Source organism: Otolemur garnettii, unplaced genomic scaffold (assembly GCF_000181295.1).
Source record: "Otolemur garnettii isolate 467f Iridium unplaced genomic scaffold, OtoGar3 scaffold00060, whole genome shotgun sequence".
Taxonomy (NCBI): domain Eukaryota; kingdom Metazoa; phylum Chordata; class Mammalia; order Primates; family Galagidae; genus Otolemur; species Otolemur garnettii.
Window position 1 is genome coordinate 8,091,819 of NW_003852455.1, and position 25,936 is coordinate 8,117,754.

The window sequence follows — 25,936 nt, forward strand, 5'->3', positions numbered from 1 at the left end:
CATGAGCAATCTAGCTACATGGTCTAAAAGAGCCTGATGAAGCAAAAAACCAAAAAAACAGAATTTGGAGGTAGTAGGACTGCACTCCAGGGCAATTCTGCTTTTTACTGGCTCCATGACTTGTGAGGGCAGTGGAGGACCCTGGGGAGTGGGGAATCCTTTAATCATTCAAATCATTCATTTCTTCATATGCCAAATGGAAATAAACATACCATTTTGTAGGACTTCTGACCAGCCCAAATTATATAACAAGTATACAAGGGCTATCCAAGGGCTATACAAAAGCATTGGATAGGGTTGGGTGTGATGGCTTATACCTGCAATCCTAGCATTTTGGGAAGTTGAGGTGGGAGGATTGCTTAAGGCCAGAAGTTTCAGACCAGCCTGAGCAACATAGCAAGACCCTGTCTCACAAAAAGTTAACTAGGCATGGGTACACACACTAGTCCCAGCTACTTGGGATACTGAGGCAGTAGGATCAGTTGAGCACAGGAGTTGGAGGTTGCAGTGAGCTACGATGACACCAATGTGCTCTAGCCTTGGCAAAAGAGCATGACCCTGTCTCAGAACAATTGTAACTGTAATAATGTAATAATGATGAAAATCTGGAGATAGAACTAAAAACTGGATGCAAGAGCCTAACTCCCAAGCCAAATTTCAATGCTTAGGTCACAGAATGTCAGAGTTGGACAGTACCTGTGAAATCTAATCTAATCATCCATGAATTGCTTGAGTACCTATCATCAATTTCCCCAAGAAGAGATTGTTAGGTTTTAGCTTAGAATTTTCCAAAGACTTTCTCCTGTCTGTTAAAACATTATTTTATTATAATGAATGGGAATTTGCCAGATCTCCCTGACTTATCTTTGTTGCTAATTTTGGTATTAAAAATACTAAGTTGAATTTATTTTCCATAGGGAAGTCTTCCAACAGCAATCAGTGCTCCAGGCTTTCTTTTCTCCATACCTCCAAGTGCACCTTAAATCATGGTTTCTGGTGCCCTAAGCATATTAGCCAAAGTTCTCTGGACACAGGCACTTATCAATTTGTCCTACCAGCATACAAAGGAAATGGACCATTGACCTCATTGTTCTGGACACCGTGTTTCTCTTCATGAACACTCATTGCAACTCCACTTTCATCTCAACTGAGAAGATAGCTAGGCACAAAAATGGTGATCTGGTATTATTAACAGAGTGATGATACAACATTCCTGTCCATGCCTTTCTTTTCTCAAAGCTACCATGTGTCAGGTCCCTGCCACTTCTATTTCTGTTCAACTACCTTCTGAAAGACTAAAGCCTAGTCCCCACTGGAACAAACTCCTGGTTTTATGCAAAAATTCTCAACAACCCCCACTAATAATACTCAGAGATAAACAGAAGATTCTCTTAGATAAATGCCAAGTTTTGTAAAGAGGATTTACCTAGTACTGCTCTGAAGCCATAGTGATTCTGCAAATAGCTCACTAAACAATTTTAAGACTCAACACATTTCAATTTTTTTAAAAGAAGGAATAAGACAACACCATATAAACAATGTCAAGATAATTACAGCTTTATGCTTAAAAATACACTGTCAGATATTTTTAGTCCATCCTCAGATATATTACGACATCCACTTCCAGAGATACAGTGTTCCGGTAGTGTTGACTTCAGTTTTAGGGTCTGTTCAGCCTGAGCCTTATTATTTAGAGACGAGCATGTCATGGTCACTGATAGAAATACATGGAATGCTTCACACACAAACAGGCTTTCTCTTTCAAGATGAATGAAAGCAAAACTTAGCACCTCTGGGTTGATCAACCAACACGGGAAACTCTTGTATAATTTCAAAGTCTCAAAGTTATCTAAACAACAGACTCACCTTAACTTTTTATTTGCCCTTCAAAATTGCCTGCAAAAGACAAGAGTCAGAGCTGGCAACTACCCTTGTAGGGTCCTCAATTTTCTGGGAATGATACCTTTCTCCTCTATTCGTTTTAATAATCTATTTTAGAATATACCCTCTCCTGTTCAAAGTTCAGAATCCACCCTAAATTATAATTAACTTTCAGTTCCTTACCCCCTTGTTCTTTCTAAGCATCTATCACTGGAACGAGAATTTCCTCTAGTATAAACATTTTTCTGGTTGTTCAAGAGAACAAGTTGCTCTAAGGCTTACTGTAGATGAATCAGGCTAAAGACCCACTGCCTGATTAACTGAATTAGGTAAGAAATTTTTTTCTTATCTCCAACCTTCTACTATGTTTCCTCCCTTTCCCATACAGGGAAGTGTTCAGAGGCCCACTCAGTGACACTATTGTCAATGGAAAGACACTCGGGCTTGGTAAGAAAATCTTCTGTAGCCAAACAAGTCCAAGTAGATGGTAAATACTCATAACATAGAAACTTAATCTTACCTTCAAGACTTGGACTCATCCAACTGCTGTGTCACGGTTCATCTTCTGTGGCATTTACTTATTACTGTAACATCACAATTTTTCATGAAGATGGATAGGAAGGGAACAGAGACACTAAAACTACTATATTTTCAGAAGAAATCATTAAAAAATACACAACAGAGATGCAGTTGAAGGTTTCTTTTGTAATACTTCATCAAGGACTTAGAAAGAACAAGAGGAACTAAGGCTACCAATGATCTGCCTTTCCCTAAGGTGAATAGAGGAGCTAGATCACCCAACACTGTTGACTGGGAGGTATTGGGCTCCTTCCGAGCCATGCAAGAAGCCTATGTTTAGTGTCACATCAGTTGATTCAGGATGTTAAAGATAGTTGAAATATAGTGTTAGCAATATTAGAGTCCAGATGACAAAACATATGGCCTTGGTTAGAAGCGGTCCATCTTTCACTTGAAGATCATGACTTCAGAAGGGAAAAGATGACATAAGACAGAAACAGCATACAAGGTCTGACAATTAAGTTTGCAAACTTGCCACCATGAGCTTACATTGGCTGTACTGCACAAACAACTCGTTTAAGGTTTCATAACCTTGGGATATCAGTGCCTAACAGTTGTGTCCATGTCGATGTGTGGCATTGTCTTGCTGTGGCATTTGTTCCTGCTATTGCATGTTTTAGTGTGCCACCGTAAGAATGTTGGAGCTCGAGTTAGGGCAATGAACAAATATTTGTACACATCTTATTGAACTTGGTGTAAATGGATGTGAAGTCAGGGACATGTTAGTTTATGGGGATAATGCCATAAGAAAATGGCAGTGTACAAATGGATTAAACATTATTCTGAGAGGAGTGAAAGTGTCACAATGAAAAGAAGTCAGGGTGGCCAGTAACTGACAAAAACATTGCAAAAATTCATCGAAGTATACATCACAATCATTGGCTGACTGAGAAGCATAGCAGACCAAGTAAACATCAGTAGAGAAACAGGAAAATGTTAACTGAAAATCTTGGCCAACAACTTACGGCTCTTGCATCATGACAATGCACCAACTCACATGGTACTGTCTGTGAGGGAGTTTTTAGCTAGTAAAAAAAATAATTGTATTGGAAACCTCTCTATTCACCTGATCTGGCCCCCAACGACTTTTTTTCTTTACCCAAAGATAAAAGAAATATTGAAAGGAAGATATTTTGATGACATTCAGGATATCAAAGGTAATAGGATAATAGCTTTGATAGCCATTTCATTAAAAGATTTCCAAAATTTCTATGAAGGGTGGTCTAGGTACTAGTGCTGGCACATAGCTTCCCAAGGGGAATACCTTAAACATGACTGTAGTGATACTCAGCAATGAGGTATGTAGCACTTTTTGTAGGATGAGTTTGTGAGCTTAATTGTCAGATCTTCCAGTGTACTTTTCAATAGTGGGTAAAGAATCTGAATGGATATGAGATCCGGAGAGTGAGTCCAAGTCCTGAAATCATGTGTATTAGCTCTATGACCTTGAATAAGTCATCCCTATTTCCCCCATTTGAAAAACAGAGACATCACTGCCAGGTCTATCTGTCATGCTGTAGTTGTGACTACAGCTTTTTAAACTTGCAGAGCTTTAGGTAAATACCAGCTTTGTCATTACTGCCACAATGATCCTCATCTCACCAGCAACAGCAAGCACACGCACCCAATAAGAAATAAGAAAATGGATACACAGTAATGGGAAATTCAAAGATCCACAGTAGTTACTGACAGTCATGTTCAGTGGGGGAGGAGTATCACTCTCCACCCACCAAGGAAGGACTCTGAAGGTAATTCATCTGCGGTAGGCTTTTGTATGTTTTAAAGAAAGAATGGATGTCTCGTAGATGTTGCAGTTATAGTAACTCTAGCTATTTTAACATGAGGCAATTCTGCCCTCTGTACAACACGTATCTGTCTATCTATCATCTATCTGTTTATCTATCTGACAATCTATCATCTATTTATCTATCAATCATCTATCACGCCTTCAAAATAAGTCATAGACATCACACTTCACCCTAGTGTTCAAAATGTTGCTTCTAAAAACAAGAATATTTTTTTCTAGCTAACCCCAATGCCATTAAAATACTGAAGAAATTAACATTAATGCATTATTTAACATATGTTTATATTAAAATTTCTCTAACTTTCCCAAATCCTTTATAGCTATATTTTTTTGGATCCAGAATTCAATCAACACTCTTGACTTGCTTTTGAATGGCCTATCTCTTTAATCTCCTTAAATCCAGTAAAGTGGCTTCTATCATTGACAATATTGAAGAACTCATTGCCTTGAAGAAAGTCCCATCATCTGGATTTTTTTTTATTTCCTCATAGTTGGAGAGAGGTTGAATTTAATTTCTATTTTTAAATTTATTTTATATTATTTCATTTTTTTTTTTGAGACAGAGTCTCACTCTGTGCCCTGGGTAGAGTGCTGTGATGTCACAGCTCACAGAACCTCTAAATTTTGAGCTCAAGCAATCCTCTTGTCTCAGCCTCCCAAGTAGCTGGGACTATAGCAGCTGCCACACTACCTAACTATTTTTAGAGCCCAGGTCTTGCTCTTGCTCAGGCTGGTCTTGAACTCCTGAGCTCAAACAATGTGCTCACCCTCCCAAAATGCTAGGATTATAGGCGTGAGCCACTGCACCCAGCCTGGAGGTTAAACATTTTAGCAAGACTATTATGTAGGTGAAGCTGTGTACATCCTACCAGCTGGCATCTGTCAGTTTTCACCACTCCTGGGATGCTAAATTTCATCACGTGGATTTAGAAGGCTTCTAACAAACCCTTCTCCATTGTTAAGGGACCTTTGCTCCCTTGCATTTAAGTCATCTGTGCGGTGACCTTTGGTACACTTTCCCGTACTTTTAAACCTACCATAATTTTAATGAAATGTAAATAAAACTGTTACAAGTAACAAAGGGCTCCAAAAAGAATAGAACAACAACAATAACGGTATATTATGAATCTTTCTATTAAAAAGGGAAAAAAGGGGAGGCATGGAAGGAAAGCAAAATGACCACAGTGAGCTTCCTCTGTTGGCCTCATTTTATTTATATCTTGCTCCCTCTCACTTCCTGGGACAGCATCTAGTTTAGTAGGAGATCTCTGACATGGCAGCACTTAGTTACCTTACAGTTTCAATGAAAGCTCCAGCACTGCATAGGCAAAGTGATGGGAAAAAGAGGGTAGCTGATGGGGTTTGGACAGGGTTGGGGATGGCAAGAGATAGAAGTTCTTTTAGGGTGGTGCTTGGCAATTCTATCAGTCTGGAATAGGCCTAAGGTAAAATTCTGATGGAAATCAAGAGAGAAGTTCATCCACCTCTCTCTGGTCAAGCCCTCCTTATGCAAACACATTGCTATAGAATCTTCCTTCTCATCCTCAGGCAGACTTAATGGACCCTATCTCCTATGTCCATGTAGCGACTGTCAGAACCAGCAGTGCTGATATCTGCACTGAAATCCTTCACTCGGTGTGCCTCTCCTGCCTTTCCTAGGAACCTGTGAGCCCTATGAGGGCACAGCCTGTGCATCTGGGTGTCGCTCACACCCAGCACAGTGGCAATCACAGAGAAGGCACTTGGGAAATATATCCAGCATAGAACAGTTGTGTTCCAAATAGATCAAGCAGTGGCAGTTGTGTTCCCAAGCCTTCTATCTTTGACTTCACCTTCCCAGTAAAAGGTAGAGCTGGCATTCAGACCAAGACATTCCTGCTCTGGAGCCCATACTTACAACCAGTATCCATGGAACTGTTCCCATGGCATTGGATCACAGTGCACAGGGCTCATTATACAAAATAAAGTCCGTTAGCCTGCCATTCAAGGCCTTCTCCAGAGTGGTCCTGATCTACTCTCCAATTTATTTCCCACTATTTCCTACTTCCCACATGAGTACTTTACTTTAACAATTTTATTCCCTGTCATGTCAAATTTTTTTTCCATAAATACTGGCCTCATTTTCATACTTCTGAATCTCAATTAGCATAATTTTAAACACTTCCTCAGAGGCCAGTGACTCCATTTACACACTTCCATTCTTGCCTCTGGATGTTCTGTCTCCTTTTTTCTGAATTCTCAAATGACACCAGCTGAACTTTCAGTTTGTCACTTTCTGATGTTACAATAAAACATCACAACTCCGTACAAATCCCCTGTACGGGGCTTTCAAAGGTCAGACTCAAGTCTACCCCAGCACCAACTAGCACAATGACCTGTGCATAGAGGCACTCAGGTGTTTCTCATGGAAAGTAAACTTTACTTGAATGATCTTGGCCCCAATTTACATGTTTTATTCTATCAAGTGGGAGAGAATCATTATATATCTGTCTAAAGCTAATCTTCTTCATATACCCTGGCCTTTAAAAATGTAGCCTAACCAGTTCACCTTAGTGGTGTTTAAATGTATAAACCTGGATTCTAATTCAGTCCTATAAATTATTAGCTGTTGCTTATTGGGCAAATTAACATTTCTGTGCCTCAATTTCTTAGCCTGGAAAAGATAATAGCATTGACTTCAGAGTGTTAAGTTTTCCCATAAAAATGAAATGAGTTAATTCTTATAAAGTATATAAAATAATGCTACCATATCATAAGCACTCAGTAAAATCCACTTTCTCAGCTAGTATAATTCCCTTTTGGCAATGATATTTACCAATTGGGGACATATGTTCTATTGTTGCTAGGAACTTAAATTTAATCAAGCATTATAAATGGATTTTTAATGGGCATATCTTATTTTCTTAAATAAACCCCAAGCCCCACGAACAAGGGGAAACTTTGAGTATTGAGCATATGCCAAGAATTGGACCAAGTATTTATGCTTTTCATAAATATTTCATTCATTCCTCATAATAACTTTTATAACAGTATAAGCTGGTTATTATTTTCCAATTATAGATAAAAAAACAAAAATGAAGGTTTAGGAGAGTAAGTAATTTGCTCAAGCTTTCTAAGCTAGTAGTAAAGCTAGTATAGTTTTTGAAGGCAATGACAATAATTCATATGTTCAATATATTTATTAAAACAATTGCTCTCTATGTTCAATTATCTTCATCACTAAATATTTGTTGCTGTATTTGAAGCATATATATCTAATAAGTTAGCTTTTCATTTTTAATGTACCATAATACATGACCTTATTTTTCACTTTTAACATGATTTTTATAAAAAAAAATTTATCTTAGATCCCATTTTAAACTTTCCTCCTTAGTAATGAAAAGAGTGTGATATGCATTTAGTGTATTTTCATGTAGCTAGAGACCTTTGTGAATTTTTGTTCTGTTTTACTTTTCTCCATGCATTTGTGTTAATTCTATCAATTTATGTTTATCTTAATTCTTCTTCTTCTTTGGATTAATGCTGTGTCTATATTGAATAGACCACTGTTGCAAGAAATGCCAGAGAACATTTGCTCTACACCTTTGATTCATTGAGGTGGGAAATAGGGCTGAAGCAGATGACGGACGTCCCAGCATTGTGCAGAGAGTGAGGGCACGGGAGAGGCCAGAACCAGACTTCTCTATCTACACTCTCACGCTCTCTTAGTTCGGCTGTGCTGCCACCTGCATTATAAATAAACACCACCTCCCACTGTGCTGTTGGGCCAGTGCCCTTAGTTTACTTGTCATTATATATTCCCACAGAGGGAAAGCATGAAAATAGGAAATATATGAAGAGGTAAAACCTCTGTGCAACTTTTCCACTTCTGCAACTCCTTCAACTTCTACCTGTATTGAAGTGTAAAACAGGGAAATACAGACCCAATGTCCTTTCTCCACAAAAGGCAGGGCTACTCGAAAAGTGGTCAGCACCTGAGTGTCTAAGAATTCTTACCACCATGTGATGAGACAAGTACAGAATAGGGAATGAGCATTTACAAACAAGTGTATCAGTTTAAAAGAGTAATTTGTTATCAGTTCAATCTAATAATGACAAAACTTGGTCTTCCATTTTCTTTGGAGTTTTTTAATTTTCTTGGTTATTAATTTTACTTGTATTCTGCAGTGATACTGATTACGAAAAGATTGGGAGAAGGGAGTCTTTCGGCACAGATTATTTGAAAGATTCTGTTTTAAAGGGCTTAGGTTTGAGTGCCACCAGTTTTTTTAATAAAGTATTCCTGATGTTACTGACAAATAGAGATTTTAAAATGTATATTATTTGACCTAAGCCTTCTTATGCCTCATATCACCTCTAGCTAGATTAGTAATTATTCGTGTGTTTGTCTTATAAATTTTGAACAATTACAACCTTAATGAGAACAAGTTGTGTGTCCACAGCATATAATTCATAAATTTCATTAACTATTCTGAGTTATTCATAGATTTGAAGAGGGGAAAAGTTATAACTACAAATAGATTATTATTTCTGGAACCCAGAAAAAGGATTCAGCATATATAGATTAAATAAAACCCAACTCCAATCCTGGAAGCGATCAGGAAATACAGTAACGTCTCAGGGTATAAATTCAATATCCACAAATCAGTAGCCATTGTATATGCCAATAACAGCCAAGCTGAGAAGCAAATCAAGGACACAATTTCCTTCATAGTAGCTTCAAAGAAAATGAAATACTTAGAAATATACCTAACAAAACAGGTGAAAGATCTTTTCAAAGACAGTTATAAAACCCCAAGGAAAAAAATTGCAGAAGACACTAACAAATGGAAGAACATATCATGCTCTTGGCTGAAAAGAATCAACATTGTCAAAATGTCTATTCTACCCAAAGCAGTCTACAGATTCAATGCAATTCCCATTAAAGTATTAACATCATATTTTGAAGAACTGGAAAAAATAGTACTTTGTTTTATATGGAACTAGAAAAAACCACATATAGGTAAGGCTATTCTTAGTAATAAAAACAAAGTTGGAGGCATCACCCTACCAGACTTCAGGCTATACTACAAGTCCAAAGTAATCAAAACAGCATGAAATTGGCATAAAAATAGAGATATAGACATATGGAACAGAATAGGAAACCAAGAGTTGAAACCAGTCTCTACTTGCCGTCTGATCTTTGATAAACCTAACAAAAGCATACAGTGGGGAAAAGAATTCCTATTCAATGAACAATGCTGAGAGAACTAGATAACCACATGTAGAAGACTGAAACTCGACCCACACCTTTCACCACTTACAAAAATTGACTAAAGACGGATAAAAGACTTAAATCTAAGACATGAAATGATAAAAATATTGGAAGAAAAGTGTGGAAAAAATCTTGACCATGTTGGATTGGGGAAAGATTTTATGACAAAGACTTCAGTGGCCATAGCAACAATGACAAAAATTAACAAATGGGATTTAATTAAACTGAAAAGCTTCTGCATAGCTAAGAACACAAGTAAAGCAAAAAGATACCCTTCAGAATAGGAAAAGATATTTTCAGGGTATGAATCTGATAAAGGGTTGATAACTAGAATCCATGGAGAACTCAAATCTATCAACAAGAGAAGAGTAAACAGTCCCATCTATTACTGGGCAAGAGATATGAACAGAACCTACTCTCATGAAGACAGATGAATAGTGAACAAACATTTGAAAAAATACTCATCTTCCCTGATCATCAGAGAAATGCAAATCAAAACCAACTTCAGATATCACCTATAGTCAGTGGGAATAGCTCAGATCACTACGTCTCAAAGCTGCAGATGCTGGCGTGGATATGGAGAAAAGGGAACACTTACACTGCTGGTGGGACTGAAACCTAATGCAACCTTCGTGCAAAGGAGTGTGGAGAATCCTCAAAGAACTCAAATTAGACCTCCCATTTGATCCTGCAATCCCATTACTAGGCATCTACCCAGAAGGAAAAAAACAAACAAACATTTTATCATAAGGACATTTGCACTAGACTGTTTATCGCAGCTCAATTTACAATCACCAAAATGTGAAAACAACCTAAATGTCCACCAATCCAGGAGTGGATTAACCAGCTGTGGTATATGTACCATGGAATACTATTCAGTCATTAAAAGGAGAGAGACTTTACGTCTTTTTAATTCACCTGGATGAAGATTGAACACATTCTTTTTAGTAAAGCATCACCAGAATGGAGAGGCAAGAATCCAATGTACTCAATTCTAATATGAAGGCAGTAGATGATCTACTACAAGGAGGGGGATAGGGGCGGGAGGATGCAGGTTGAGGAGGGGGGATGCAGATGGGGGTTCATAGTGTACGGAACATCTCTTGGGGGTGGGACACAATTATAAGAAGGACTTTATCTAACAAACGCAATCAGTGTAACCTAATTCTTTGTACCCTCAATGAATCCTCAACAACAATAGCAATAAAAAAAATCCAACTCCATATTTTTTACATGAATCTTTAGACCAGTGGGAGAAGTGAACATAGGCAGTAACCTTATTTCTCCTTAATGGGAAGCCAATAAGTTATCAGAAATTGTCTTAAAATAAAAAACTCTAAGGACTACTGAAATTTTAGTATAAGCTAAGTTGCTATACTTATACAATTTATGGCAATTTCCAATGCAGTTCCCATAATTACTCAGTTGTGTGCAATTGCATCCCAACTCCTAGGTGTGTGGACTCAAACACTTCACCAGTACAGCAAATCGTACTCCTGATTACTAAGGAAATCAGAACAGGACATTTACTTCACAAGTCAGCTCTAGACCTCACTCACCAAAGTATTCATCAGCAGGAGGATTTTCCATGTCATACAGCATCTTTTTGGTCAGGTGCTCAAGCTCATCTTCTGGGCGGAATGAAGGGGGAACAGATGTAGGCCCCATTGACCCGGGGTGTCCACCCTGGAAGGTAGAAACACACAGTTCTTTAATTACAACCTACATCATCCACCAAGGCCATAAGCATCAACAAGTGATGTTTGCATTGGAGACGATAGAACACTGGACTGGGCTGTAAGGAGAACGGGGGTTTTGAATTAGTTTTATCATTTATTCAGTGGCTAACATGGACATATTTTTATTTCCTTCCCTTATCTAGATGAGTCATCTATCAGGCTTTAGAAACCCATGTTTACAACAGAAGGAATCTATTTTGTTCAGCAATTGCTAAGCAATCACTACAGACTGTTATATATTTATGAAAAATGATAAAAATGGGTCTTTCTCCCTTATAGATCTTAAATAATATATTAACATTCATATATCAACATTAACATTAATGTATTATATATTAATAAATAAGGAAAAAAGATGTAGGAAGTGCACAATTGGGATATGGACAGGGACCTCATGCATAGTTCTGAGGCAGCTGAGCAAGTAGGGCTTATTCAGCTAAAGATAAGGCAACATACACATAGAAGTTTCTCACATTCATGTGAAAAAAGTCAAATAGCATAGAAGATCCTGGCAGCTGTGAACTTCTGGGCTACGTATAAAGTTTGAGATAGGAAATGAGGTGAATCTTATCAGTACTGGAGTCCAGAAAGTGAATCAACTGGTGCCAGTTCTTTTGTTCCAGTTAAGGAAGTTGAGTCATTTTTTTCCCCAGCACTGCAAAAAGCCAACTTTCAAATGTGGATAGTAAGTGGTATTGACACTGAGGATGTTTCAAGAGGTGAGTACCCCAGAAGTCTGTCCATGTAAGAGAATCAAGTGTCAGGATATTGAAGATAATGAAGAATCCAAAGTGTGTAGAGAAAGAAGAAAGGTCAGGTGCTAGATGTAAAGTCACTTTGTGGTATGTAAATACAACAGAATTTCTTACATTTTCCTTTGCCTATAACTTTGACCATTTCCAGTATCGCACCCCAACATCCTTCATCAGTGTTACAATGTCAAAATACTATTGTTAATAAACCTTAAAAATGCTAAAGTCAAAACTAAACCGTAAAATTAAAACTTAAATATACTAAAAGCTTCAAAATAATGCTGATGTCCACCACGACTAATGGGCAGGAGATGGAAAAGGCTCTTGTTGAGATGTTTATTCTTAAAACAGTTGGCTAAGAGCTTCTCTTTTCAGAATGTTTATGAGAATCAGTTCAACAAGATTAAAAGCTACATATTCATTTTCCATTACTTTCACTACACCAAATGAGTTCTTGGATGTGAAAATCCTGTAAAGTACAAATCCTTGTACAAATGTCTTACTACCAACGTGCATTTCAACAACTCCTAGAGGGATATTGATCATTTGTGCTATGTATAAGGCATTAGATACCTTCTAATAATAGAGGTGAGCATGTTTGGTATCTATTTGGCCTTTTTCTATATAATAATTTCCCATTTTTTTGTTTCCTACTGTGTGTCTGTCTTCCAAAATCCTGTAAAGACACACAGTAGGCTGGAAAGGCCAACAATCTTTTATGTTGATCACTATCCTCACCCTGAGATTTTATTTCATTGTTGGTTTAGAAGCTGGAAAGCAGTGAATAAACTCTAACATATGGTCAGGTTACAGAAACAAAATAATCAAACTGTATGCCTGGATCTGAAGAATCATTGTGTTCATTTTCTCCTTATAAAATAGAGAATTACAGACTTATAAAGATCAGAGAGAGCTAGTCATGATAAAGTCAGGGCAAAAGCCCATCCTAGACTTCTCATTTGTCCAATGGATGTTAAAGGTTAAACTTGGAGCCTCCTTAAACTGTAAACATCACCTGAAGTATAGTTTTAGTGTGAGAGTTAAAGGAGCTATTAAATTATTCATTTATTCTTCTGGTGATTAGCTTTTCCCCTTGTTCTTACAGTGACTATTTTGTGTGCCCTCTGCAAACACTAGAGAGGGACACAAAGATGTATTAGACACAATCCTTGCCCTTGAGAGGATGGAGTCTAGTGGGGGTAGGAGACATGAACAAACCAGTAGGTATAAAAAAATGGCACAATGTATCATTGGTGGGCACTTACATAGACAGAAACATTGGATGATTATTTACCAGTATTATCAAACTTTTAACGATATACATGCTATCAACTTCTAGGAAAATTTCATAAAAAATACTCACACAAGAACGTAAAATTCTATGACCGGGACTTGTCACAGGAACAATAGTTAGAACTTCCTTAGGTGAGCACCTCCTTAAGTTGACCTAATTTTCATAGACTGGACATGCACCACATGTACGTATCAGTACAGGAGGCCTAGTTCCTTATGTTGACCAGCTTGTTACATTCCCTTGTGGTCAACTTATACTAAAGAGGAGGAACAAAAAGTAACCATGTAACTATCCATCAAAGGAATTGCCTAAACAGAAAATCATAGTTATATACATTGTAAATCGCTACACAGGGCACGCAAAGAGGGCCAAGGCATGTTAACATATTAACAGATCTGGTTGCAGAATAGGATATTTAAATGATGGTCCCCTTACAGTAAAAATAAGTACAGTTTCATTATTTACAGATCAACAAAGATGCTGGAAAAAAGTATGAAAAAATATATTAAAATTTTATAGGAGATTATCTCTGCATGTTGAATCCTAGGGTTTCTCACTTTCTAAATTTGCTTTGTACTTTACAGCATGTAGTTTTACTTTTGTAATCCATGACTATAACCTTTTTTTTCAACATGATGATTTCAAGTGATAAAGTGCCAAACTCCTGGAGCAGGCTTCTAACCCAGGCAGACAGAGAACTCCGGGAGAGGCAAAAGCTCAGAGCTGAGAAGCAGTGTGACGTGAGCAGGAAAAATGACAAGTGGGTCTGTGGTCAAGTCTGGAGAAATGGAAGGACAGGAAGGGTCTACTTGTCACTGCCATGTCACACTCAGGTGGTCAGGGCTTCTCTACAAGTCAGAGGTTCTAGGCTTTGGGTGACACATTGGACAACTCTCCCAATCTGATCAACTAAGCTCTCTCTTGACAATATAAAAATGTCATCCATAAAGATGCACAATTACAATTTTGAGAACTTCACAGACCACAGGGAGCACATCTGCATGCCTTCATTTAGGAACATCCAGGTAATAGAAACCACAGTAGGAATTTTTAGCAGGGGAGTGATCCTCTGAGGGAGTGGGAGAGGGTCAATGGGCGAGCAGTGGGACTGGAAGGAGATGGGCAGTTTATCACACTACATCTGGGGCCAGCTATATTAGAGGAATATGTTATGTGCAAGTATGATGGCTGGAGACAGATTCGCCTGTAATAGTCAACTGGCATCCTTAGATAAGTCCATTCACCTCTTATAACTTCACATTCCCTTCCATACAGCGGGCCTGCCAGGGCCACCTCACTCAGTAGAGTTTCAGTGAGATAACCTGCATCTCCTGGTAAAGAGAGCATAACTCCTATCAGACCATTATCGCAAAGAGGCTCCTTCTGAAATCTCCCACCTTGGCTCTGAGGGAGGGGATTATCCCAATTCAGGTCACAAAGTTGACTATGAGATGGAAAAGTGGCCTATACCCTTTCTCCAGGCTCACAATAAAAGGGGAGCTTGCGTACAAAATATGGTGTCACCTGACTCTAAAGTCATTTCCAAAACAGTGTCACAAGCAAACAGGCAGGAGTAATTTGGAGAATAAAAAGAATGATGCATTTTTCTCAAAATCTGGGAAGGTATGTTGTTTCAACCAAACATGGCTTCTCATAAAGAAAGTGCTAGAAAAAGTATAAATATTACTTCTAATAATAACGGTGCTATCTGTTTTAATTAAGCCAAGCAACTTTTTTGGGTTGAGTGCTGTGGCATCACAGCTCACAGCAACCTTGAACTCTTGTGCTTGAGCAATCTTCTTGCCTCAGCCTCCCCAGTCGCTGGGACTACAGGTGCCCACGCCTATGCCCAGCTAGTTTCCAAACAACTATTAAAGAAACCTGATTAATTCCTGTTTTTAGTCTAATGGTGGACCCTCAGAGAAGGGACCCAATTTGTCATTGTCTGAGCCTCATAGCTGCTTCCCTTTCAGCACAACAGGAAGGCCGAGTCTCTCCTTTATAAATCTGAGCCAGAAATTTAGATTCTATCCGTAGCACTTACATTTCAAGTAGAAGTCTAATTTCAAAGTGCTTACCTTGTCAGTATTTCACAGATTTGGAGAAAAATGCCCCATTCTTTTTATTCTCCAAATTACTCCTGCGTGTTAGCTTGCCATACTGTTTCTGAAATAACAAATTTGGGAAGGCTCTTTTCTTTTAGATTCTTCTCTTTTATATAATGCTCATCGTGGATTCCCAGTATTTCTTAAGAGAAAAGATCCCCCCTCCCCCAAAGAGACAATGTCTCAGAGTGGTGCTGAGCTTTATTTGGCTACAAAACTCACCCCCTGTGTAGTACATAATAGGGAAAACGCTAGTTCCCTCTGTTAAGAGTTGTCTCTCACATCTAGGGAGGTAGCGTAGGACGTTGGATGTTCAAGTCCCGTGAGTAGGCATGTAGTACTATCTCACTCCGATTAACAGAGACCCCTCTAATTTCTCTCTCTCCTGATAGTCCTAAGAAAAATTAACAACTATTTTTAATTTATTTTTTGATAAGCAACTTCTAGCACATTGTATTGGGAATAAAACACCACTGAAAACGTGTGGTGGTGGATGCTGGAAAGGGATGATTTGCATTATTTTGTTTTTTTATTTCTCCAGAAGTAGAAGTGTGAATAGCAACAGTGGCACAGTCCCTGTGGCAGGATAATTCCTTATTTTGCATGACCCTTTTCAAGGAGCTTACTTTCACATCACATACGTAAGATCTCAGATGTCTACACAACAGCCCTGTCTAATATGTAATCCTGTTTATGGGTGAGGAAGCTGAGACGCAGGAAGATAGGCGTGCCACCTTGCGTGAAGACCACTGCTTAAAAATGGCATAGATACTGTCACTGGTGTGGGCTGGGTCAGGCACATTTCTGCTCAAAGGCAATAAGTTGTAGGGTTCTGATATCATTCTCCTTAAGTCCACCTAGGGCTATGATTCGGTGGTAATTTGGATTGTAATCTACTGAGTCTATTGTCTAAGCAAAGCTATTTTTCAGAGTAAAGGTTTGCTGCTGAACAGCAAAACAAAGGCACTATGAAATAAACACAAGCAAAGCTTCTGGGCTTTCCTTCAAAAAAAGAAAAAGGCATTCTTACAAGTATAGACATTAATCACTGATACGTCTGTTTTTTCAAATGTCTGAACCTCTTTGTAAAGAGAAAATTACCTTTTAGAATCCATAGGTGAATTATTGAGTAATAGATTTTAGAGGACTCTCCTAAGATTTTCTTAACATACTCTCCTAAGGGATTGCCAGGTGCCAAGACGTATAATTACAAAGTCAAATTATTCAGAGTTCCTGCCTCTGACAACGCACAGTTTAGAAAGAGACACGAAAATAGGCCATTACCATAAAATGCAAGCACTAACACACGGGTCTAAATTCAGTGCTCTGAGATGGAAGAAGGCTGCCAGAAAGAGATGACCTTTTAGTTTGATACTGAAGGATGAATTAGATTTCACCAGACTAAGAAAGCGAGAATGAAAGAAAAGAAAATAGGAAGGAAGGAAGCAATTGAAATGGCTAATACATCAGCTTAACAATAACTACAATAGGTACTAAGACTGCTAACTACTCTCCAAGATCTGTTTCCTCCTCCTTCTGGGCACACAGCTGGACTGTATTTCCCAGGCTCCTTTGCAGTAGATGTGGCCACGTGAGGCACGAGAAGGAAGCAGATCACCACATGGAGGAAAGTCATCCATTCATCAGGTTGGCTTGTCCTACACTGTTATAGTAGGGAGACTGGAAAGAAATGTACTAAAGGTTAATGTTGAACATCATGGGAAAGTGAATGGTTTATATTCTTTTTATTTGTGTGTTTTAGTATTTTCTTTTTTCTACAACAAAGGATTCTTTCTCAGATGAAAAACACCCAAGTATCTGCGATGGTTCTTTTCGTCATTGCTCTTGTCTTGCGAGAGGCCCAGGTGATTGTTACTCACGGAAAAACTTAACATGAAGCCAAATTTGCCTCTAGGTCCCTGGCAAACCTTATGGATAAGACCTGTGAAATAATAAGGACTTGTTTCCAAAACAAAATACACATGGATAGGCTCTTTGATGAATAAGGAGATTCTGCCAGAGAGACACAAATAACAACAGCCACGATATTTATGTGACACATGATGGCAGCAGTTCTCAACCCGTGGGTCGCGACCCCTTGGACCGCATTAAAGGCTCGTGGCATCAGGAAGGTTGAGAACCCTGCTTCATGGTGTTTCGAGTGTTTCGTATATTCGTACACAGACGCACATAAGGGCCACAGGCCTGACTGCTTATAATCTCTTTAATCTTAGCTCTGCCTTTAACTCACCCAGTGGTTTTGCTGAAATCATTTCTATTTCCTAGGCCTCAGTTTCTTTTTGTGTAAAATGTTATTTTGAAAGATTCCTTTGATTCTATTTTCATTTTTTTTTGTGTGTACTCATAATATGTATGCAGGGCACATATCATTACCAATCTTTAGAGTGAAATCACAAATATTCGTATTTACAGATCCTTTGTAGTCTATAAAAACAAGACACATACTGAGTAAGTGGAAACCTCATTATTACAGAGATTTCCATTTGTGAGAGGGCTTAAGCCATTTGTCAGCATCCCCTGAGACACCCAGAACTTCATTCAGCATTCTGAATCTGAGTAAGCAGCTGGCAGGTCACAGCGTTTCTGCAGCCTACTGAACTTTCACCACACGTGGGGCACGGAATCAAGAATATATAAATTACGTATCATTATATCCTACTTGCTTTATCCTACTCTGGCCCTTTTCTTGGGTGCAGAAGGAAAAATTCCATTCTTCCTTTCTAAAGAAAAAGGAGAAGCATGGCAAACAGCAGGCAACAAAGTGCAGATGGCTGTAGGGACAACACCCCACCCCCTAGAATCTTTGTTACCACAATTTAGCCATTGAAACCTGCGCTAATAATGGTCCATTTTACAAAACGGCCACCTGCTCTCTGTCACACCATCAGCTTCCTGAATTACTCAGACGCTGACCTTGGTGTGGTCCTTTTCCTCCCTTACCTACCGTGGACTGGTTAGTTACATGCTAGTTACAAAGTGCTAGATAACGTGAATTTACTGCAAATCCGAACCTCAGCAGAAAAGCACTGTTCAGACAGATTAAAACACCAGGAAAAGGCAGCCAAGATATTCAAGAAGATTACACGATAATGAACACTCTATCACTCTGGGTACCAGAGCTGCTCATTTTTCTTGTCCATTTGTAATGATGTACAAGAGGTGCCTTCGCTCAGAGGGAAAATAACTTCAATTATGTGTTCTTGAAAAAAAGAAACATTGAAATTATCTTCTTTTCAAAAGGTAGAATTAGCCCCGCTTTAGAGCTGAAAGCCTGCCAGAAAAAATATATTTCTGATATTTTTGTTCTTTTTTCCCCCTATTTAGCTGTGTCAAGTTTGTGGTTTGCAATTTTCTGCGGCTGCTTCTACTTTTCGGTTCTCCCTGAATAATCATACTCTCCTCTCAACATCTCACTGTTGAAATGGAAGGCGCACCTTCTGGCCGGGGACAGGCTAAAAGCACTGGCTAGAGAAGCAGGGAGGTGGGAGGAGGAGAGGGGCCTACCAGGTAGCAGTTAAAAACCTATACACCAGCGGGAAGTTGACTTTTAAAGTTTGATCCTAGCTTTGAAATCCAGTCCCGTCAGTCTAACTTTCAAAAGCCTGAAAGTTTTCTTATGGTCTCTGTTTCCTCACATTCCCTTTCTCTTACCGCACACTAAATCACCTTTCTTAAGCTAAATTCGGAGTCATAGCCAAGGGCTAAAGCTTATGAGTCACAGAGCAGTTGCTGGAAGAGCTACTCCAGCAAGAGAAATACCTGGCCATCCACAAAGGGGGTGCTGGTGTTTGCACACCAGGGTTCTATGCTAATCTAGGTGAATCTGCTGGAAAGTGGCCTCACTTTGTACCCACATCTCACAGGCTCCATGTGTCCCAATAATGCCTGGACTTGGGGCCTTCTGTCTCATGTACCACTTAAGGTCCCCGACAATTTCTTTCTTTTCTTTTTTTTTAAATTAGTGATTAGTTTATATATTTTCCTCATGCATAAACTGGAGGATAATAATATCTATTTCATATCAAGAGACTTATCAAATATTAAATACCAAATAAATGGCAGTTATAATTATCAGGAGCGACAGATTGGAAATGACCAAGAGAGTCGATTTTCTTCTTAGGGGACCGTTTGCAGAGGGAGCTCTCTCCGCTAACCCTCCACTTTCCTATTTGCTGACAAGTACTTCAGTGTAGCACACCCGTGTTTCACGTTAATTGTTGTTTTAGCAAGAGATGTGATTACTCTGAGTACTTTTAAACTATAAATCTTGAAGTACATGCCATTTGGTGAATGTGTGCCTTGCTGTCTCTCCAAATTGTGAACTCTTCCATATCCAAGACTTTGGCACCAAAAAACGAAGTAAACTCCTGTTTGGCCCTTCAGAGCAGAGCAGCCGCCCTTCTGCCTCCCACCGGGACGAGCTCCAGGCAGACAGCGGACACGGATGCTGTTCTGCCTGGCAGGCAAGAGGTAAAAAGGTGAGTAGCAGGAGCCCCAGATCCTCGGGGTCAGACAGAGGGAGGTCGAAGACCTCTTGCCAATCTAATTCACAGTTCTCATCTCAATGCCCCTTCCCTCTATACCCCCCAGAAGGTCCTCCTTAAGGGGGGGAGTGAGTTTTCTCTGTGGGCTGAGAAGATCTCTCTCCCTCTGCCCTAGAGGAGGCTAAAAGAAGTTATTTTCACAATGCCATGCCTAAAACCTAAAAGTAGCTTTTCCCATCAGAAGACTTTATGTATATTATACATAAGGGATTTGATATAACAAAGGCAAGAGAATTACAAGACATGCCTTACCTCAATAAGACTCATGTCATAAAAGTTTGATGAATGAAACAAACCGGTGTTCAAGGTTGTGTTTTCAAACTGAACTTGTCTTGGCCCTTGCTATGCCTCACTAGTGCTGAGGAAGACTTCTGAGAAGACACATTTTGTTTTTATTTGTTTGCCTGGAACAGTGTAATGGACTAGTCCCTCGTTGGGGAAAGAGGTGTCATCACAATGTACAACTTTCTACACCTTCTCCCATAGAGACGCTGTCTTCAGTCAGAAGCTACAGTTCTAATAAAGCACTAACAAAAAGGATGCTCTACCTGACCATCTCCAACTGTGGCTCTAATTCACTGGTTGTTGAAAATGGGCTTTACCAATCCCTTATCATTAGTTATTTGGGCGGTGCCATAATTCTTTCCATTATAATGTTAAAAAATGGAAAGATAATACATCTGATAATTATAAAGATATAAAACTACATATGTAATAATTTCAGGGTCTATGTGTACGTCTACGCAAGTATTAAAAACAGATACTGGAAGCAAATATACAAAAATGTCAGCAAGGCTTATGTCAGGATGGCGGGATTATGAGAAATTTAAGGTTTTTAAAAATAATGTTTAATTATCTAAATCAATGTAATAAACATGAATGGGTCTTTGGAAATAACAAGAAACATACTTTATAAAAAATGAGGCTCCGGCCTTTTCCTTGGTATTCTCCTGTGTGAAGCCAGGAGAGAATGGAAAACCCCAAGTGTGGACAACTTGCTGCTAAAAAGGAGGCACCTAGATTTTCAGCTGATATGCACAGAAACACTTTCCTACTGTACAAGCTGTTTCTGTCTACTGGGCTCGACAGATGCCCGAACGTGACACAAGACACTAAAATAACATGCAAATCAGTTTTCGGTTTTAATATGCAAATACGACGCTTGGCACATCACTTTCCATGGCTGAGGTGAATTTCTGTTTTTTGAAAAATTTCTGTTTTTCGTGGGAAATGCAAACAAATGGTTAACTCCCCATATTTCACCTTACACAAGGTGGTTTTCATTTGAGTCAAAGGGGTTCTTGATCTGCAATCCAAGGCCTTTGGGATGTAAAGAAAGGGTCTGTGTTTTGTTCAATACGGATGCCACCCTGGGCGAGCAAGCCTACCTGCTGACAGTCACGCTGATGGCACTGGGTTCTGGGCCTCAGCAGGGAGGCAGGCCAAGTGTCTCAGGGAAAAGAACAGACACAGGTGTTTTTTGCTGAGCCTACGAAAATCAAATCAGGGTAGGGCAACAGGGTGGGAAGATGGGCTTCTAGTTAGAAACAAAGAAGAGAAAGGAGCCAAAAGTCCTCGTTTCTAGGGTGTGCAAGCAGTGTAGACAACTGCAGCCCGTGATTCCATCTACATTAAATTATCCCCAAACACTAGTCATTATTTAGGCACTACGGCAGTTGTGGGAATGAGTAAGTTGCATCTAAGTTCAAGAAATTGACAGTTCTTTCGGGAAATCAAGGCATATGAGGAACAAATAAAAGAACAAAGCAAAAACATGTTCATATTTTTGATGCTTCAAGAGTAAAGGCTCTGGGCTTTGCTTGAGTTCAAATCTCACATCCACTACTTGCCAAATATATGACCCAGGGCAACGTACACAATTTTTCCAAATGTTCGTGGCTTCGGGCATCAAATAGAGCCCATAGAATTCATTTCCTATGTTAAATAAGATAATTTAGGTAACCTATTTACTGACTGCAAAGATTAAGAAATTAATAATACCCTTAAAGATGTGCCATGCTGTATAAATGCTCTACAGGAGTATCAGGGGGTGATAGGGATTCAGAGAGGGAGATTAGAGTGGGCTGGAGCGGGTCAAAAACACGCAGAGAATAACAGGCTTGAGTTAGGCCTTCAGATAGATTCAGAGGAGAGGAGACAGAATTCTACTCCATCATGTGATTTAAAACCCTTTGCATTTCTATGGTCTGTTATAGAACAAAAGAAGACACCTGGGTGCACATTCATATACACTAGACTGTTGATTATAATTTTTTCCAAAGTATGACATTGTCTTTTTGTGCATGAAGAAACAAACCAAACTGGTGGTTTGTCAAGAAGAGAGTATGTTAAGTGACTTAGCTAAAATCATACCCATATTAAGTGGCAGAGCTGGGAGTTAAAAGTCTTCTGATCCCAGTTCAGTGTTTTTCTACTAATTTAAAACCGCTTCTGTATATTCATTTAGAAATATGAAACTTACATGATCTATCATAAAGGTTAATCAAGACTGTCAACCTCACTGATTAAAGCATTGATGCTAATTATACTAGAGTCTGGAGACCAATGTGGCCCCTTTTACTTTCAGAAACATTGATTGTGGTGTAATGGAGAAAGTGTGGGCTTCGGAGGCAGAACGAGCGGCTTCAGATACCAAGTTATTCCTCTTGTTTTGTGTAACACTTCATAAGTTCTTTTTTTTTTTTTTAAACTTAGCATTAGATTCCTCATCTGTAAACGGGGTTGTGGAAGTAGGCAGGGGAGACAGGCTGGAGCCACTGTGAGTAACACCTAGGATGATACATGGCGTGTGCTAATATTTGACAGGGCCTCATGATTATTTGTATTAAATGCTCACACATTGTCTGTCGAAGATGAGCTATGGATGTCTTTCAAATGTGGCAGGAAGGTGGATGAGAGGATATGAATGACTCTGTCATTCATCAGCACTGCAGCGGGGAAGGAAGATCACGCAGATACCGAGTCTAAAGACCAGCAGCCTTTAATGTTTCTAATCGATCATCACCCACAATCTAATAGCCATCCAACTGAAGAAATTTCTATCTCTTTCCCAACTCTGAAAGCCAGAAATACATTAGTATTTAATTTGTATGTTTATTGATTCATAACTTATGAGAGTGAAATAATGAAGGGATACTCAATGCTTTGTCGGTGCCAGACAAATTTCAAAATATTTTATATTAGGTAACTTACTTAATCAGCAAAGCAACCTATCAGGGGGTGGCTGTTCTGATTCTCCCAATTAGAAAAACTGAAGCACAGAGATTACCTTGAGAGCAAGCGGAGAGTCTGGGATTTGAATTCATTTGTCAGCTCCGGAAAGTAAGGCTTAACCACAGAAAAGTGTCTCAGCCTCTCAGTCTATTGCCTCTTTTTCCCATGGGATTGTGTAGTAGCCCATCTATTTACTTGTAGGGGAATTTAGTCACCTTTTTACAAAGTCTTGAACTATCAAAGAAACCTTTCTTATGAGCAAACATCATTTTTGATGATATATTCTGTTTGAGCCCAAGGATGACAACCCTGGACTTACCAGCCACCCCAGGTAATTCTGATGCGGATGGACTGAGTATAACATTTTGAGGTTAAGTTTTGTTGCCTTAACTCATTCATTTGATTCAGCAAAAGCAGCAGAGCTGCTCTTCAAAAGATCTATCAATCTCAGATAGAAGCTGGAGAACTAATGCTAAGTCTTAAAACAAAGAAAATAATAAATAGCACTGTACTTAGACAAGGACAAAGGGAAAACATGCAAAATACTCTACTTCTCTATTAAGAGCTGGCTCGGCGCCTGTGGCTCAAGTGGCTAAGGTGCCAGCCACGTACACCTAAGGTGGCGGGTTCGAATCCAGCCTGGGCCCACCAAACAACAATGATGGCTGCAACCAAAAAATAGCCAGGCGTTGTGGCGGGCGCCTATGGTCCCAGCTACTTGGCAAGTGGAGGCAGGAGACTCGCTTGAGCCCAGGAGTTGGAGGTTGCTGTGAGCTGCGATGCCATGGCACTCTACCTAGGGGGACAGCTTGAGGCTCTGTCCCAAAAAAATAAATAAATAAATAATAAAATAAAATAAAATAAAAAGCTAAAGAGTAGTAGCAGCAGCATTGTCCAGTGACCAAAGTGAAATTTGTTTTCTCCTGGGTTCTTGCCTAACCATGATTAAAATGGTAAGAAAATATCCTTTTCTACCAGAATGTAGGCCTCTCTAAATTTAGGAGGCAAATCTAGATCCCTCGTACTCTGCGAATTTCAGAAATCAGAAAGACATTGGAGATCATTTAGGGGTACACAGATTCCTCCATTTATAATGAGAAAACGGAGAGGTCAGAGGGGAGACTGAGTTGTTCCAGGTCATCTAGAAGATAAGGGACAAAATCGAGAGGTAGCTCAGATTAGGAAAGCAGGTCTAATTCAAAGCCAGGTTAGTACTCTTTCCTCTATGAGAGATTCACTCAGAGCAGTGGTGTATTCTTGATAACCTGTAATGTATGCTTATTCTGGGCAAAAAGCTTTGGGAGCCCTAATCTCCATTTATGCAGCATTCTGAGGTCCTGAGATGCATGTTGCTGTGAAGTGAATATCATTACTGTTATTCTGGGTGAGCCTACACAGACTGACAACAGCTGGCACAAACAGCTGTCGTCCACAGAGAATTCTGTCAGGCTGCACTAGTGCCATCCCTGTACAAAGTTTTCTTTTCCTCGACTAACACAAGGGTGTTTCTACTCAGTCTATGAAGTCCTCATGGGCTTCTTGTTGATACAGTGAAGGTCAAAGCCCTGGCTGAGATGGGTTCAAACTCTCCACTTCCCTCTCATCTCAAATACTCTTTCCTGATAACATGCCTTTCGGGGAGAAACACTTCTGCTAAATGGTGAAAATTTTCTTGGTCTGGGGCCTTATTCAATATCTGGGTTTTACAATGATACTATTTCTAGAATCACTACACTTTACATGCATTATCTCCTGTAACGTGTCAGATAATATTTCTAGAATAACTTTGCATGCATTAGTGAATTTTTCAAATGAAACAAGTACTTTTGCTGCCTCCCTTTACAGATGAGGAAACTGAGACTCAATAAAGCTAAATGACTTGCTCAAGGTCATAGAGCTAGTTTGAAAAGGAGCTAGGATTTGTATTCAACCACGCTGGTTCTAGGAATTTCTTGCTAAGTTCTAGTAACTAAGAATTGAAATAAGGAAGAACAGGATTCAAAGTGTCACTCTAATCAGAACAAAATGGTTTTGATACAATTATTATCAACATAGAAGGTGTTATTATGATTACAGCACCATGACTATCATCAAAAACTTGAAGTGCTTCACTGTCTCCATCATTCAAAGGATTCTGAGTAATAGGTAGAAAACAACTTATTACTGGCTTTACACCCCCCCCCCCATCAAGAAATGTAATGTACTGACTGACCCAGGTCATTTAGCATTCAACCCTCCTGACAATGCCTGATGTGTTAACTCAGCCTCCAGGGCTTCTTGAATAGTCTTTTGGAGAATAAGTAACTAGATGTAACAGTACATCAAGAATGTGAATCACATTGTTTCACTTACAAGATGCAACCTAACAAGTTTCTAATCAACACAGTAACAGAGGAAATGATTGTAAATGATACATTTATTCAAGGTGCATTTAGTGAGTGCCTAGGAAGTGCCATGCTAAAGAAATTGACGAGAAGCATGTCCTTCCCTCTAGGGGATGTAATAGGAAATATTACACACACAAAGACATATCTATAAATCCAAAGTAAAGCATTTTAATCCTGTGCTATATGAACATAGAGAAAAATAAGATGGTTGCAGTGGGGAGATGAAAAGACACGAGAGAAGGTAGCATTTGAAGTGGGTCTTGGGGAAAGGTGAAATTTGCACATCCAGAGACATAACAAGAATAACACTCATGGGAAGTCCTGAAGAGGTGCATGGTG

At 39.2% G+C, this 25,936-nt stretch overlaps 1 protein-coding gene across 7 annotated transcripts in view; it reads right to left on the bottom strand.

The window, feature by feature from the left end:
- LPP (LIM domain containing preferred translocation partner in lipoma) overlaps nucleotides 1-25,936 on the bottom strand; it is a 686,984-nt gene that overhangs the window by 152,459 nt on the left and 508,589 nt on the right. For all 7 annotated transcript variants that reach the window (XM_023514821.1, XM_023514815.1, XM_023514819.1 and 4 more), the window contains one exon: nucleotides 11,081-11,207. In XM_023514821.1, the coding sequence (XP_023370589.1) occupies nucleotides 11,081-11,207 (127 nt within the window). The remainder of the gene's footprint in view (nucleotides 1-11,080; nucleotides 11,208-25,936) is intronic.